Source organism: Patagioenas fasciata, chromosome 8 (assembly GCF_037038585.1).
Source record: "Patagioenas fasciata isolate bPatFas1 chromosome 8, bPatFas1.hap1, whole genome shotgun sequence".
Taxonomy (NCBI): domain Eukaryota; kingdom Metazoa; phylum Chordata; class Aves; order Columbiformes; family Columbidae; genus Patagioenas; species Patagioenas fasciata.
In genome coordinates this window covers 29,428,939-29,444,001 of record NC_092527.1, presented here as the reverse complement: position 1 = coordinate 29,444,001, position 15,063 = coordinate 29,428,939, and the positions used below count along the sequence as shown (strand labels likewise).

General features: G+C 58.5%; 3 protein-coding genes across 5 annotated transcripts in view; all 3 read right to left on the bottom strand.

Moving 5' to 3' along the window:
• The window catches only part of CNNM2 (cyclin and CBS domain divalent metal cation transport mediator 2), a 119,446-nt gene extending 117,722 nt beyond the window's left edge, over positions 1-1,724 (bottom strand). For 2 of the 3 annotated variants that reach the window (XM_065843640.2, XM_065843642.2), the window contains exon 1: positions 89-1,664. In XM_065843640.2, coding sequence (XP_065699712.1) covers positions 89-1,649 — 1,561 coding nt within the window. In that variant the 5' untranslated portion in view covers positions 1,650-1,664. Of the gene's footprint in view, positions 1-88 lie in introns of all 3 variants that reach the window. The other variant, XR_011740322.1, reaches the window with a different exon arrangement.
• A 4,467-nt stretch (positions 1,725-6,191) lies between these two features.
• AS3MT (arsenite methyltransferase) lies at positions 6,192-10,715 on the bottom strand. Its single transcript, XM_065843460.2, has 10 exons — positions 10,474-10,715; positions 9,839-9,966; positions 9,582-9,732; positions 9,373-9,509; positions 8,615-8,684; positions 8,309-8,390; positions 8,092-8,223; positions 7,828-7,970; positions 7,291-7,425; positions 6,192-6,414 (listed from the first exon to the last, which is right to left on the bottom strand). Exons 1-10 carry the CDS (start codon positions 10,513-10,515, stop codon positions 6,316-6,318), a joined length of 1,119 nt encoding a protein of 372 aa, XP_065699532.1. The 5' UTR covers positions 10,516-10,715; the 3' UTR covers positions 6,192-6,315.
• Positions 10,716-11,358: 643 nt separating this feature from the next.
• Positions 11,359-14,880, bottom strand: BORCS7 (BLOC-1 related complex subunit 7). Its single transcript, XM_065843964.2, has 5 exons — positions 14,723-14,880; positions 14,106-14,168; positions 13,596-13,639; positions 13,139-13,159; positions 11,359-12,687 (listed from the first exon to the last, which is right to left on the bottom strand). Exons 1-5 carry the CDS (start codon positions 14,861-14,863, stop codon positions 12,636-12,638), a joined length of 321 nt encoding a protein of 106 aa, XP_065700036.1. The 5' UTR covers positions 14,864-14,880; the 3' UTR covers positions 11,359-12,635.
• Between the last annotated feature and the right edge of the window lie 183 nt (positions 14,881-15,063).

Genomic DNA, 15,063 nt, shown 5'->3' with positions numbered 1-15,063 from the left:
TGCCTTCCCAGCCAGCTCGCCACAGGAAGGCAGATGCTCACCACCACCGAGCAGCACCCCTGCACCCCCACCACAGGCACGAGCCCACCTTTCTTGAACTCCTCCAGCATGGCATCGAGCTTTGTGTCGTTGAAGACAAAGTGCAGTGGATGGTTGTAGAAGCGGGTGATGGTCTTGAGCGGAGTGCAGTCATCAGGGTCCACAAAAGCCAGGTCCTTAACGAAGAGCAGGTCCACAATGTTGGAGCGGTCACCCTCGAAAACAGGGATGCGGGTATAACCGCTCTCCATGATCTCAGACATAGTGTTAAAGTCAAGCACAGCCTCAGCAGCGATCATGAAGCAGTCTCGGAGGGGAGTCATCACGTCCTCCACAGTCTTGGTGCGCAGCTCCAGGGCTCCTTGGATAATGTTGAGCTCCTCCTTAACTAGATCATTATAAGGGTCGGTGACCCGCAGCATCTCCAACAACTTCTCACGGTTATAGACCGTGCCGATCTCCTGACCCAGGACGCAGTCCAGCAACTTGCTGACGGGATAGGAGGCCGGGAAGGTCATCATCATGAAAAACTTGGTGAGGAAGATGGTGTTGGCGCCCACGGCCAGGCCGTGCCGAGAGCAAATGGCCTGCGGCACGATCTCGCCGAAGATGACGATACCGATGGTGGAGACCACCACGGCCACCAGCCCAGAGCCGGCAATGTCGTCCAGCAGGATGGTAAGAGTAGTGTTGACCAGGACGTTGCCCAACAGGAGGGAGCAGAGCAGGTAGTTGCCCTGGCGCCGCACAGGCTCAATGCGCTTGGCATAGTTCTTCTCTTTGTCCGTGCCACAGTTCTGCACGATGCGCAGCTCCATGGGGTCCAGGGCCATGAGGCCCAGGTTGAGGCCGCTGAACATGCCCGAGAGGCAGAGGAGGAGCGAGATGAAGATGACCTGCAGCCAGAAGGGCAGCAGGAACTTCTTCTCCTCGCCCACGATCATCTTGGTGTCCTCGCCGTCATGGTAGATCCAGGTGGTCTCGCCCCAGGGCGGGGGCCCGGCCGGCCCCTCGGCACCCTCGAGCCCCCCGGCAACCCCGGGCCCCAGGGCGGCGGCGGCAGGGGCCGAGACGGAGGTGCACAGGTAGTAGGACTTGCTCTTCTCCGTCTTGCGCAGGGGCTTGATCTCGATCTCGATGATGCCCGAGGTGCGGCGGTTGAGCACGATGTGCGGCAGGATGATGATGTCCGAGGTGCGGATGCCGCAGCGCTGCGGGGCGCCGCCGCCCGCCACCCCGCCGCCGCCCCCGCCGCGCCCCGCCGCTGCCCGCCCGCCCCGCCGCCGCTCGTGCTCCGTGAAGGCGATGCGCGACCAGGTCTCGTTGTTGATGTTCTGCCCGTAGACCCGCAGCTTCACCCGCGTCCGCTCGCTCACCCGCAGCGCGCCCCCCTCCATGAAGGAGACGTCGTCCGTGTCCTCCAGCCGCAGGCCGATGATCACCGTCTCCTCCGCCGCCGCCGAGGGAGGGACGACGGCGGCGGCGGGCGGTGCAGCAGCGGTGGCGGCCGGGGGCCGCCGGCCCAGGCAGCCGCCGAGCAGCAGCAGCAGCAGCAGCACCCGCGCCCCCCGGCCGCCCCCCGCCATGTTCCCACCGGGCAGCGCGGCCATCTTTAGTCAGGGCTCGGCGCCGCCGCAGCCCCGCATCGCCGCGCGGCGCCTGCGGCGTGCCCCGGCTCCCCCGGCGGCGGTGGCGGCGGGCACGGCGCGGCGGCGGGCGAGGCGGCGGGCACGGCTGCCCGCGGGACCCGACAGGGGGCGAATGCCGGCCCGGGCCGAGCGCCGCCTCAAGCCGCTGCCCGCTCCGCCCCTCCCCGCCCGCCTCGGGGGCGGGCCCGGCGCCCCGCGCCGCCAATCAGCGCCCGCCCCTCCGCCCGTGGCGGTCCGGCCCCGCCCCGCCGCCCGCCACCGCCTCTCCAGCCCGGGGGGCGCGTGACTCTGGTGTGTACGCTAGGCGGGCGGGGGCGGGGCCGGGACCGCGGCCACGTCCAATGGCGGCGGGGCTCAGGACTAGCGGGGCGGAGCCTCGGAGGGGCGCGACCAATGGGGGCGCGGTGCGGCCGGCGGGCCGGGGCCGGCGTGTGCGGCGTTCGGCGGGGCGGCTGGTGAGTCCCCGGGCGACGGGGCGGTCGGGACGGCCGGGACAGACGGGACAGCTCTTCCCGCCACCCCAGCTCGGCCTGCTACAGCTGCTACTGCTCATGAGTTCGCCGCGCCGGGCAGCTCGCCCCCCGCAGCGGCCCCGGTGCGCTGCCCCGCCTTCCCCCGCCGCACCGGTCGGTGGTCGCGCAGCGCCCCCTGGTGGCGCTACGCGGTGGAGCCCGGCCCGGCCCGGCGGGGCGCATCCCCTTGCCCTCCCGCCGGTGCCCTTCCACCGGCAGCGGCCCGGAGGGCTCCTTGGGGCTGCCCCGTGCTCGGGGCCGCGTCCTCGGCACCAGGTCTGCTGGCGGCCGGGGCGGCGGCGCTCCCTGCTCTGCCCCGAACCGCCGTCGGTGCGGCACAGTGCAACCATTAAAGATCCAACCGTCGCACTGCGGCCGCCGGGGACACACCACCCCGACGGGCACCCTGCCCCGGAATTTGCTCGACTTTGTCGTTGCTGCGAGCGAAATTAGACATCAAATATTAAACACGGACGAGCCGCTCTCCTCTCTGTCATCTCCACCTTCTGTTCAGCTGCTCTGAGCACCTCCAGCCTCATCAAATTAGACAAACCTCATGCCGAGACTTGGCTTGAGCAGAGCTGGAAGCTTTGGAGCTCCTACTGGGGATGTTCAAAACCTCCTCAGGTTCTTTGCTCTGCTCCGCTCAGCTGGACCTTAGCGCGTGGATGCATGAAGGGCTAATAGGCCCCAATGTGGGAAAAGACCTGAAATTTAAGTGTGTGTTTATGGCCCACTACCCCAAAAGCCGGGTATTTCCGAGGCCACAGCTGCTCTGTCACAATCCCAGCTGGGGCGATAACTGCCCCACAGCGCAACCATCATTGCTCCACTTTCCACCAGTGATGAACAATATACGGCACAGGGCACACTTTAGCATCCCAGACAGGCAGAGATGAAGAGCTGTGGCAGCATCCAGTTTGGCTCATGGTGGCTGAGACAGCATTTTGTGTTCAAGGTGACCCTTTAGAGGAGGTAAAACAGCCTCCCCTCCATTTCAGTTTTTGGAAAACAGTAGAGGATTGAGCAGGACAACCCAATATGGCAGGGAACAGAGCAGAGCATAGTGCTTCAGGGGCTGTGTTACAAATCTTTCTTGTCCCAAACCTCATGCAGCTCATCTTGGGGCAGTTCTGCAGGTCTGCTCCCCCAGGGAGCTGAGCCACAGCAACTGCTTGCTAACCACAATGACTCAAAACTTGAGGATCACCTCCCATTCATCCCAGGATGAATCAGAGCAGCAGGTCTTATGGCTTGCCTTGCCCTCACCAGATCTTCTCTGCCTGCAGAGGCAAGACGCCAGTACTGCAGAGCTTCACACCAGGAGAAGGGGCTTTGACACCTCTCTATGATCCTCAAAACACCCAGACCAAGTTGTTGGACAGATTGTTTTGGGGTTCTTCACACAAGACAGGGCTGCAGGAGTTCCTCTTGTCATGGCTTAGGGGCTGAGAAGCCCCAGGCTGTGCACACAGCAAAGCCAGGCAGACCAGACACCCCTACATCCATATCCTTGAGAGGACCCCTACTCTAATGCTTGAAAATCAAAGTCAAAGGTAAGGAAAAGTCCTCTCAGCTGCTTCCTCCCCAAAGTGCTGAGAATTCAGAAAAAAATAGTGCTATGCAAATGCAGTGGCATTTAGCTGTGGCCTTTTTCTGTATGCATGCGGAAGGGGGGACCTCGCTGTGGGCACCTCTCTCCCCAGGCAAACTGAAAAGCTGCAGCAGGGACTCATGCCTTTTTAATGAAGGGGTTTGCAGGTAGGACCCCCCACCCCATCTGCTCTTCCGTTCACACTGAGAAGGCTCTCTTTGATACAAGGAGCTAATTGCCACAGACTTCCCAGGATGGGCTCTTTGGGGACTTTGAGAATGACTTTGTCAGTAACCACAGAAGAGGGCTGTGCAGGGGGAAAATAAACAGCATCTTAGTTCTATCAGTGAGGTTCTTCTATACCTTTCAGAGCTCCTCCCACCTGCCAAGTCACAGCCATGCCTGAGGCTGGTCTGCCAGGGAGCCTCACCTGAAGCCATCAAACACATGCCCTCTGACTCCAGGTAACACCAAGGATAGCTTTTTCAATCATGGTATAACTCTAAACCAAATAACTTACAAATATTTTTTATACTCAATAGGTCAAACTCATAGTCTCATACAAAGCCAAAAGGACAGGCTGGCAAGGTGACTTTCCCAGGAGAACACATTTCTGGGCATTGTTTTTATGTTTAATCTCTACATTGTGAATTAATCCCTTCCCTATTTTTCTGATGGCAGAGGGCAGGTTAGGCAGCCCAGGCACTTAGGAAATCCTTCAAAATCTTGGAATTATTTTTACAATCCTCATTTTTTTGTAATGGTCCAAATTTTGTCAGGAATTAACACTGGAGGCCCAGTGAGTGTTTTGTCCTGATACAGCTCTGTTGGGAGCCACGTTTACCAGAGATTTGAAAGCTTCATCTACACGTAGAAACCATATCGTATCTCTCTTGAGGCAGATGGCAAACTGCCTTTTCTAGCCATTTCACCCAAAACAACGTATTCTGCAGCTTCATTTCCAGCAGAGAACATGAAGAGCTATTGAACCTCTCAGCCTTTCATACCTGTTTCTGGATTCCCTGTCTCTGTCTGTCAGTCGGGCGTTACCTGACTGCTCACACTTCTTCTTCCAGATGTTCTGGAAATGCCTCCTTACCACCTGGACCCTCCTCAGCCACTGCTACTGCTACTCCAGAGAATCCTTGGCATTTGTCCACATTTCTTTTCAAACCCAAATGTTGTAATTTTTGCTCTTTTTCTTCCCCCATGTCACAGCAAGATGCTGTTTAAGTAGCAGAGATGCAAAATTTGGTTCCTTCTGGAGAATCAGTGTGTGAGGAGAGGTGGAAAGAGTCCCTCATCTCTAAGCTCAGCTGCTCCCCCAAGGGCTCGGGTGCTGCTGCTGTTCAGCAGCTTCCAGCCTTCCCCAAACAGCCTCTGCGGCCCGGGTGTGTGGGATTCGCAGAGGGCAGCAGGAGCACAGCCCATCACCTCCCACCACAGCCTCGAAGCCCTCGCTCCTCACTCCTCACCTGCTGTGGGATGCAGCCAGACAGGTTTCTGCTTTTCCAAAACCGCTGCATTTCCCTGCAATAGTCTGCAGGTGCAACGCCTGCAGAGGACTCGGGGCTTTCCCGCTAGATGGAGTGCGGGCGAAAACAGAAACCTCAGCAGTGTTGCACGGGGAAAGGGAGAGAAACTCCAGTCTCCTGGAACGGGCTGTGGGGCTGCAAGTGGGGAGCTGCATGTGGGGCATTCCCTGTCCTAAATACAAATAACAGTGACATCCCTCTGCAACCCATGTGCCATCTTGCGTTCTTCATGGAAAGGCTGTCCTGGCCAAGCACCCAGGAGGTGACCAGTCCTTCTTGCTCATGGCCCTGGAGAGATGCTCGTTTGCAGCTGCCTTGCTGAGCTGCTCAGCCCACCACTGGGAGCTTGCATGGACCTTGCCTGGCAGATGCTCACAGGTCCCTGCATGGGGAGGGTTAGCATGGGGAGATCAAAAGAAGGAAAAAAGCAACCGGGCTGCTTCTTGCGGTGCTTTCTGCTTCTCAGAAGCATTTGCACCTCGGCTGCAGGATCCCGAAGACCTCAGGTAGGAGCTGAGCTCTCGCAGAGGGGTGCAGGCTGCAGGGTCAAGCTCTGTGTGATGCCAGGGCCTCCTTTAGCACCCTGCTCTGCCAAGACGCGGTCTGCAAACATCTCCGCTCTGCTCTATGGGCTCAACACCAGCACAGAGCTGCTGCCAAACCCACACCAGACCTGCTGTCCCACACAAGGGGACTCACAACCCATTTCCCACAGAGACCATCCCCATCTGCATGTCCAAGCCATGTGGCTGCTGCCAACCCCATAGTGAGGGGACCCACAGGACAGCTGCCCATCCTCACCACAATGGGGCACAACCTGCTCCACCATCGCCAGCACAAAAGCACAGCACCACACAGGTCCTGGCTGTGAGCACACGGCCTTCGAGCTCAGCCATTTATTTGCTCTCCAGTGGATGCCACACGCTGCTGGGGCTGCATCCTCCTGCCCTGCTGGCACGAGCTGGTGTGAGGGCATCACCTGCCAGTCAGCAGCACCCCGGGGGACCACAGGTGCCACCAGGACTGGAGGCAGGACCTGGGGCCGCCAGCCGCTCCAGCAGCTGGAAGGGATTGCAAATCTTCTCCTGGAGGGCAGAAAACAACATGAGGTAGGATCAGGCTGGAGGGAAGCATGAGACACCTCAGGAAAGCTGCCAGCAAGGCAGCCCAAGTAGATCCCCCACAGCTAATGTGAGGGCAGCCTCACATGTCACTCCAGTTCTTTTCTCTGCTGCAAGGAGGACACCAAAAGCTTGTCTAGGACTTTGGCTCTGCTTTTATCTGAGAAATGCCTCCTGCTTGGACAGGGACCCAAGAACATCTCCCCTTCCCAAGTACAAGGTTGTGTTTCAGGGACACGCAGCTGCATGGCGTTATCTCCCTCATGTACCGATGGTGCCCACTTCCTAACCTCTCCTGGCCCATCTGCAGGCTGGAAGGCCCACCAAGGGGAGGAGAAGAGAGGCTTCCAGCAGATAGCAGTGCTTTGGGCTGTGGGGTCAGGGCTGGCAGCCAGGGCCAAGCTCATATCAGCAGCTAGGAGGTGCTGGGAGAGCAATGGGGAGGAAGGAGCTGCAGGGACAGGCCATCATGCCCCTGCAGCAGGCTCCCCCAGTCATCTCCTGAAGGAACAATGTCTCCTCTTGAGAGACTTCAAGTAGGTCCAGCTGTCAGCCTCAGCACCCACCATGGACATGCTGGGGGTCACAAGGGGCTCTCACAGCTGGTGGTTAGAGCAGACCCCCCACTTTGGAGGGCTCCAGCCTGCGCTGGGGTGCAGTTGCCCTAATTCAGGCACCAGACACCACCCTCAGTGCCCTGAGGGCTTCTGGCTGTTCCAGAAGGACTTGGGTCTCTTGGTATCATGTCAGAGTTCTTCTGATACCCCAGGGCACCTTTAATGCCACAGGACACCCACACCTCCATCCCTGAACCCATCAATGGAGCTGCCTGCTACCAACCTTCACACCCTTGCGACAGCAGCTCTGGGGTGCAGCAGTATTGGCCCCGCTAGCTCGGATCAGGAACTCCTCTGCAAACCTGGAGCTCCGCAAGATCGCAGCCATCTCAGCATCCACGTCCACCACCTCTCCTTCCTGGGGACAAGGGGACCGTCACAGGGCTGGGGTCCAGGATACATGGCCCAGGGGACCCCAGCCACCTAGACAGACAATGAGAAAGGGTGAAAGCAGGGGCACAGCCTGGCCCTAAACCTTGAGACAGACCCACAATGATGAAGCAGCTGGCTCCAGACTCCCATGAGAAGGCACCCGCTCCTACCTTCACCCCAACGTGATGCACTGGTCTGGCTCCCTTCCCCAACCCTGTTTGCACCTCTCCTGGTTTACAAAGCCCCTCTGCTCCCACCCACCATCCCCTCTAGCAAAGTTTGCCCCCAAAATCACAGAGGACGCTGCTTCATCAGCTTTGCCCCATCCCCACCCCTACAGACAAGGACTGCGTGGCATCCTGGGGAGCCCCAGCGTGCCTCCCCGCACCTTGAAGGTGAAGTTGGCATCGAACACCAGCTCTTTCTCGTGTCCCACGATCCCGCCATTGTAGATGACCTGTCCTGGCCCAGCCCGGCTGCTCTCTGGCACCTTGAACAGGCGGAAAGTTGCAGAGACGAAGCGGCAGTTGCCTGCAAGGAAGAGGTTGATGGGTTGGACACTGAGGAGGCAGACTGGGAGAGAGCAGACCTGGAATCCCAGCACAGCTCCCCATGGCCAGCTGGAGCCAACGATCCCCGGTTGGACCCTCACCAACAATGCTCTCCAGCTCCTTGTTGCTGATGGTGATGGGGCTGGCGGTGACCAGGCACGGGGGGCTGAACCCCACTTTCTCAGCAATGTCGTACAGGTCTCTCCAGTACAGAGCTCCTGCCAGGCACTCCCCTGGCACAAGGCAAAGACACAGGTGATGGAGGCAAAGGCCAAGCCCCGCCATCCCATGCAACCCCCACCGCAGAGCCCTACATACCCCACAGCACCCTGTGCTTCCGGACAGCTTCGCTCAGGTGCTGGCTGGCATAGACATCACTGAAGTACATCTCTCCCCCAGGCTGGAAGGCAGCAAAGAGTGAAGGGAGACCCCAAGAAGCAACTGGACAAAAGGGGTAGAGAGAACGAGGCATCCCTCAACGCTACCCCTCTGCTGCAGGACCCTCCAGGAAGGTACCCTCCCTTGGCCCCATCCTGCATCCTCATCTGGCCAGGTCCCATTTGCTGCATCCCAGTGGCAGCCCAGCAGCAAAGCTCTCCACGCGGGCACTGGCCTTGGCATTACCTTCAGCACACGGTAGGCCTCCCGAAGCACAGCCCTCTTGTCAGGAGCAAGGTTGATCACACAGTTGGAGCTGGAGAGGAGGAGACTGAGGCTCATTTTCACCATCTCACACATTCAGCACTAGTGGCTGCTGCACATCCACTGGCTTCTGCACATTCAATTGTTTCAGGCAGGATTTGGAGATGCCAGTCTGACCATGAAGAGGGCAGTTTCTATATTGCCAGCCTCTATTGCAGATTCTGCCTTGGGATTTTCCCTTTCCTAACATGCTCCTGGAGTGGGTGACCCTGTGGGATGCAGACCTCAGACCCCAGCCTGTGGCCTCGGGCAGCAGCAGCAGTACTAACTTGGAAAAGGAGAAGCTGGGTTCTAGTAGCTGATCATGTGCTATTTCTAGATCTTATTTAGTGACATTTCAGATAAAACTAAGAGTTCTTGAAGCAGGGAGAAGAAATCAGGTTTAACTTCTCATGGTGATAAGCCTAGAAGTGATTGCATGTATGAGACATGCGAAACAGCCAGCACACATGAAGGTGGCTAATGGCCTGGGCAAAAGCAGCAATTGAGACACTTACAGAAAATTACCGGCAAAAACTTTAGAAGCTTACAGGTCTACAGTAGCTGTGGGGACGGGTGAGGATTTCTGCCCCTGGACTTCCTACTCAAATTCAGACCCTGTCTTACTTCTATAGATTTGGGTCCCTTGCTCATGGGGTCAAGTACTGACTCTCTTACACAGTGCCCTGTGCGGTACCTACATGACAATATCGTAGCTCTCATCAGCCAGCCCAACATCACCCAGCTTCTCCATGTAGCCCTGGAGGAACTCCACATTTGGCTTTTGGTAGCCAAACTTGTCCATGTGGTAGGCGATGTGCTTCTTTGCCACTTCGACCTGGGAGGAGGAAGGGAACAATGGTGGGGGGATGCTTAGGGGATGAGGGGAAGCCCTGGCCCCATAACATACCTGGCTCTCGGTCATGTCTATGCCAGTGACATGGCCCTGCTCCCCAACCAGCTGGCTCAGCAGGTAGCAGTCTCTGCCGCTGCCGCTGCCCAGGTCCAGGATCCGGCATGACGCCAGGCACTCGGGGACCACCAGACCGCAGCCATAGTACCTGGGGGGATGCCGAGTTGAGCTGGGCAGGGGTGCCCCTAGGTGTGGCAGTCCAGGGGGCTGCAGCCCATGGGGAGGCAGCAGCGGAGAGGGACCACAGGGTTTACCTGGCCACCACCTCCTCGTGGACATGCTCCAAAGCATCTCTCACCATCTTGAGAGGAGGCCTGGATGAGGTGACACACGCATTGGTTTTCAGGTCCTCCGACTTCTGCAGCTCTTTGCCATAGTAATCCTGAGATGGAAGGACAGAACTCACCAAACTACAGCAAGCTGTGCCCTTGGAGCTCCCAATGTGCCAAAATGTGGGGGCCATGTCTGCACCCAGCTTGTACACACCCCCAGTGTCCTCCAGCACTGGCACTCTTGTTTGTACCCAGCTAAAAGTTAGGCTGACGTCAAGCAGACCTTTAGCCCCATCTTCCCCAGCTCCCCTTGCTCGTATGCACAGACGCGTTTGATCACTAGGGGGGTTGATTTAATTCCCATTTGCAGTAACTTCGCAGGCTGCAGCCACCATTTCCCCAGCTGAGAGGGCCACAGGGAATGAGGGCAGGGAAACGTGGGGTTCCTCAGCACCCCCATCCCTGCGGGAAACGGAGCAAAGCAGCCAGCTGCATCTGACGTTTTTATCTGGGTCCCGAAGTTTGTTCCCAAAATGGGCTTGGTCCTGGGACAGCAGCAGGCACACGGCACAGCCTGAGCTCGGTCCCCCCGCCCGCTGTTCCGTCCCCCCCCTCACCTGCACCTGCCGGTGGATCTGCTCGCCGCAGGGGGCAGCCATTGCAACGGGAACGTGGGGGTGGTGCCTGATACCACAGCGATGGGCACCGCGCCAGGCCCTCCCAAAAGCCCTGAACCCTCTTCACTTCCCCCGAACACAGGAGCACATTTGTGTCCCACCCCCACGCGGAGATCCCCCCAAACTTGCAGCCTAAAGGGATCTTTCTGCTTCTGACAACATTCCCCCTCCCCAAAACCCCCAGTCCCAGCTGTCCTAGAGAGATCAGCCCTCAGAAACTTCCCCGTACGACAATGAGCCCTCGGCCCCAGGGATCCCCCCAGTGTTTCCCCCCAGCACCCCGCCGCCTCAGCGACCCCGGCTGTCTCACTGCCCGCAGCTGTCCCGCCTCGGCCGGACTCTGCCCAGCCTGGGCCACGCTCCGCCCCGGTACCCGGCACCGCCCCGGGCTCGCCTTCCGCCCGGGCCCCGGCTCCCGCCTACCCGGAGCCCGGGCACACGGCCCCGCTCTGCGCCGCAGGGCCCCGGGCACGGCCGGGAGTCCCGCTGCTGTCACCCACAGCCTCTGCCTGCACCCGCGGGCTTTGCCCAAACACACCCCCAAAATCCCACCCTGCAGCCTCCCCCCAGCAGTGCTGCATCCCCATGGCACTGCCCTGTCCCTGCTCACCTCAAACACGCAGAGACCCAAGTTTAATGCCGCAGAGCTGCTCCAGCCCCTGCAAAGGGCAGCACCTTCGAGGGGACAAGCCCCCGCAGCAAGGACACTGCATCTGCAAAGAAGCCCCCACGGTGGGGGATCCTAGCGGACACCCACTGTCACAAACAGGCTTGCACCTGCACAGGGACCACCTGTGACAGCACCCACCAGAGTCTCCACTGCAGTTTAGTGGTTTTCAGCACAGCTTTTATTCTCAGTGAGTCACAACTTATCCAGAAGCTCAGGCAAAACCCTCATTCCCCAAGTCCATCTGCAAAGCTGGGGATCAGGACCCCTGCACAGCCCCTGGGTTAACAGTGGCACCTTCATAGGGACACAGGAGCTGTGGCGGCACCAGGCAAAGCCCAATCAGGCAGAGGCACTGGAGGGGACAGTGAAATCCAGCCCAGGAGAAGTTTCTGCAGCTCGGGAGCCAAACCCCCCCCAGCAGCACTCCAACAAGAGCATGGCAGGCTGATGCCTCCTTTCAGCCTGCCACCTTCTATCAGCTGATGAAAAGCACACTTGGGCGAATGAGTGCTCCCCGTGCACTCCAAGTGCCGCAGATAAGTGACTTACCAAACACCAGACACAGTATTTATAGCCTGGGCCTGATGTTGCTCCCCAGAATGTGAACAGGAGCCCAGTCACCAGACTGCTAAGGCAGAGCAGCACAGAACTGAGCACACCAGCTCCTGGTGGTCTCCTGCCTTCTCAGACTGGCTTTTGGATACCCTCCCAACCAGATGCACACACCACAGCCAAGGCTGCTACATCAAAAGCGGGAGCAGCAGCCCAGGATGAGGAATGCAGTTGAAGGCCAAAGGCAGTACAGATGGGTTGGCAAGGGTATGATGTTCCAAACTCTGGCAGAGTGGAAAATAAGATAATCTCTGAGCAGGATGCTGGCCAAACCATGTCCAGCTGGACCAGTGACAGAGGTGTGTGCCCAGATTCCCACTCTCAGAAATTCTGGCCTGGGACCGGCACCTCAGTCTACACTGAAGCATCTCTCTCGCCCAGACAGGCACTTACAGCTCCCACTGATTAACATGCCCTAAATAAATTGCACTCTGTGTCTAAATGCAGACCAGTGTCAAACTGCAGGCACCTGTATTTAAAAGCCACAGCTCTATTTGACGTATTTCTTGTCAGGGGTGCTGGTGTGGGCTGAGCACCTCACATTAAACAGGGAGCAAGTGGATATAGGAATTGTTGTGGGGAGTGACGTTTCAGGTCAGTCTGTTTCAGTTAGGCGCTGGTGAGCAGGAGAGCGTTCTGGAGCAGAGACGTGGATGGGGACACGCAAGAGGGGCCCATGTGCTCAGGAACATGAACTCTGCACATATCCCAGCTGACATCCAGCACTATCCGGACATAGGTCTGAACCCCAGGCTCAGGCGAAAGGATGCTTGGCTGCCCTCAGGACCAGTCAAGATGTCTGCATGCCTTCGGCTGCACTTCATTTCAGCAAGTGCCTCAGCTGGTCCTGCAGGTTTGAGGACTGCTCGACGCTGGGGACCAAGCAAGAAGATGTTCACAGTGAGATCTGCTCCCCAGACTGCGCTGTGCCGCCTGTACCCACCCACGGGACTGGAACAGCTCTAGTGCTGACACTAAAGCAAAGAGAAACCCCAGGCTTCCCAAATCCACCTCCGTGTCCCCACAAGGTAAACCTCACTTTGCGCGCCACCACCCTCATCTCCTGTCATAAATTACCTCACAGGCTCTATCAATCACACTAATGAAACAAACAGAAGTTTTGGTATAAATCACCCCTTCACTCAAATTCCCGTCTCTTCACAGCACTGAAACACTATCCCGCTGGACCAACATCTGTTTCAAAGGTAGCTGGAAAAGCCTTTTCACTGTTTTCCCTCACTGTACTCCACCTCTCTCCCCTTTCCATCAACCCCTACATATATCTCCCAGGTCCTCCTGGCATGCCCTCAGCTGGGTACTCACTTCTTCTGAATTGCTTCCTGCCTAGATGAGAAAATGAGACGAAAAGAGCATTAGAAAAACAAAATATTAGCCACAGGGTTCATGCTACATTGAAGAAAAGGGACTTGATCAAGGGCTCAGGAGGCCAAAGCCCCTGTCTGTTTCTGGTTAAGTCCTGAGAGGACAGCAGTGGCACTGGCTTCTCCCTCTTAGCCCTGGATGCATCACACTCTCACAGGAGATGCAGGACATGGCAAACAGGAGGCAAAAATCCCAGCTCCCACCCTAAAACAGTCTATGCTGTACCAGCAGAGCTAGAAAGGGCTGGAAGATCCCAGCTCCAAGGTCTGCTCAGCTTTGAGGTGCCAGGCAAGAGGGATTACCCTGAGTAGGTTCCATGTAAAGTCTTTAAGCAGAACAGAAAGGGATCAAGGGACCCACTCAGCTCCCCAGACAGAATGTGGTACCCCTTACTTACTGGTACTGTAGATGAGTGGTTATTATGGCCATTTTCCTTAAACTCTGTGGAAAACAAGACAAAGAATGAATGCCTGACAGCAGCAGTCCAGCAGAGTCACAGGGCAAGCTTTCCCAATGCCCCAAGGAGTTCCTACAGCATGGCCATCACTGTATCACTGCACCGCCTCCAAAACACCCCCAGCAGTATCTGTCAGTGGTGGCAAGCTCCCCTCTTCTTTCCCAGTGACAGGCACAGACACTAAGCACTTTGTTTCAACCTATGGTCCCTTGAACTTTCTGGCAGAGGCAGCACAGCTTAAGGGCTGGGTTGTGCTGCAGGTCACTGGAAGACCAGCAGCACATGTAGGTTTGAAAAAGCACTCGATCACTTTGACCACCAGCCTCACTTCCTGAACTCATGTATTTCATTTCAGGGCTCCAGTGATATGTCTGTATTCCCCTTCTTACAACCCTCCTCTCTTCCCACCCACTAGAAACACTATTGCTCTAGGAGAAAAACACAGCTTACATCTTCTGAGTGCAGGATGGCATCTTCTTGCATCACCATGTTTCTAGCAGCTTGACTCAGGAGCTAAAAGACAAATGCACAGACCAGATCAAGAGGTAGCAGCCCTGTGTTCCCCAAAACATTCATGACAGCTGCTCAGTTGCCCCACACGTGCAGCTGACAGTCCAGGGGCCCAGCTGACACGGTGAGAGGCTTGAGGGGACCATTGCAGGGCTGTGCCCACACCTTGGGGCACACGGGCTCCGAGACGGACTGAGGCATCGCTCCAGCCCGTCACTTTAGAGAAATGTAATGCAACAGATGCAGCCTCTCACCTCCCTGGCGCTGCCAGGGCGCACCCGGAGCCCGGCAGTGCTGCCACCCCAGCCCTAAGAGCCCCACGGCCGTGCCCGCAGCCCGGGCCCCGCTGTCCCCAGGATGTCGCGGCCCAGGGATGCCACCTGGCACTACAGTCCCCAGCGCCCCGGTCCCGCAGCCGGCGGGTCTCGGTCGGGCCGCAGCTCCCCGCCTGCTCGGCGCCCCGCCGGATGCTGCTCCAGGGGCAGCCGGGCCGGGCCGGGCCCCGGCCTCTCCCCGTAGGCCTCGTGGTTGTCTGGGCGGCGGCGCCCGCCGCTCACCTCGGCGCTGCGGGAGCCCTTCAGCACCTGCTTGGTGAGGGCGATCACGTCGGTGCCGCAGCTCGTCACCTTCTCGGTCAGGAGCCCCTTCACCGAGTGCCCGAAGCGCGCCTGGGCGTCCGCCGCGCTGCCCGCCGCCATCTTGCCCGGCCCCGCCCCTCCCCCCCCAGGCGCCGGTACGGCGAGCGCCGGGGGCCAGAAGAGTCCGGAAAGCGCAGGACCCGCGGGCGGGCAGGGGTGTCTCCGCGGAGAAGCCGGCCCCGCACAGCCACCCCGGGACACCTCGAACTTGGGCATCACCCCCGGCACGGACACCCTGAGGCTGCCCAGCGCCACCCAGT

Bases quoted from the DNA above. Each gene is read 5' to 3' on its own strand.
- AS3MT (XM_065843460.2), bottom strand. From the start codon at position 10,515: ATGGCTGCCCCCTGCGGCGAGCAGATCCACCGGCAGGTGCAG. The intron at 7,426-7,827 runs GTGCGGGGAGGC...CCTTGTCCCCAG, and splicing joins ATGCCAACTTCACCTTCAAG to GAAGGAGAGGTGGTGGACGT. The intron at 6,415-7,290 runs GTTGGTAGCAGG...TCTGCCCTCCAG, and splicing joins GCTGTCGCAAGGGTGTGAAG to GAGAAGATTTGCAATCCCTT.
- BORCS7 (XM_065843964.2), bottom strand. From the start codon at position 14,863: ATGGCGGCGGGCAGCGCGGCGGACGCCCAGGCGCGCTTCGGGCACTCG. The intron at 13,160-13,595 runs GTAAGTAAGGGG...TTTCTCATCTAG, and splicing joins ACCACTCATCTACAGTACCA to GCAGGAAGCAATTCAGAAGA. The intron at 12,688-13,138 runs GTGAGTACCCAG...CTTGGTCCCCAG, and splicing joins CAGGAAGCAATTCAGAAGAA to CGTCGAGCAGTCCTCAAACC.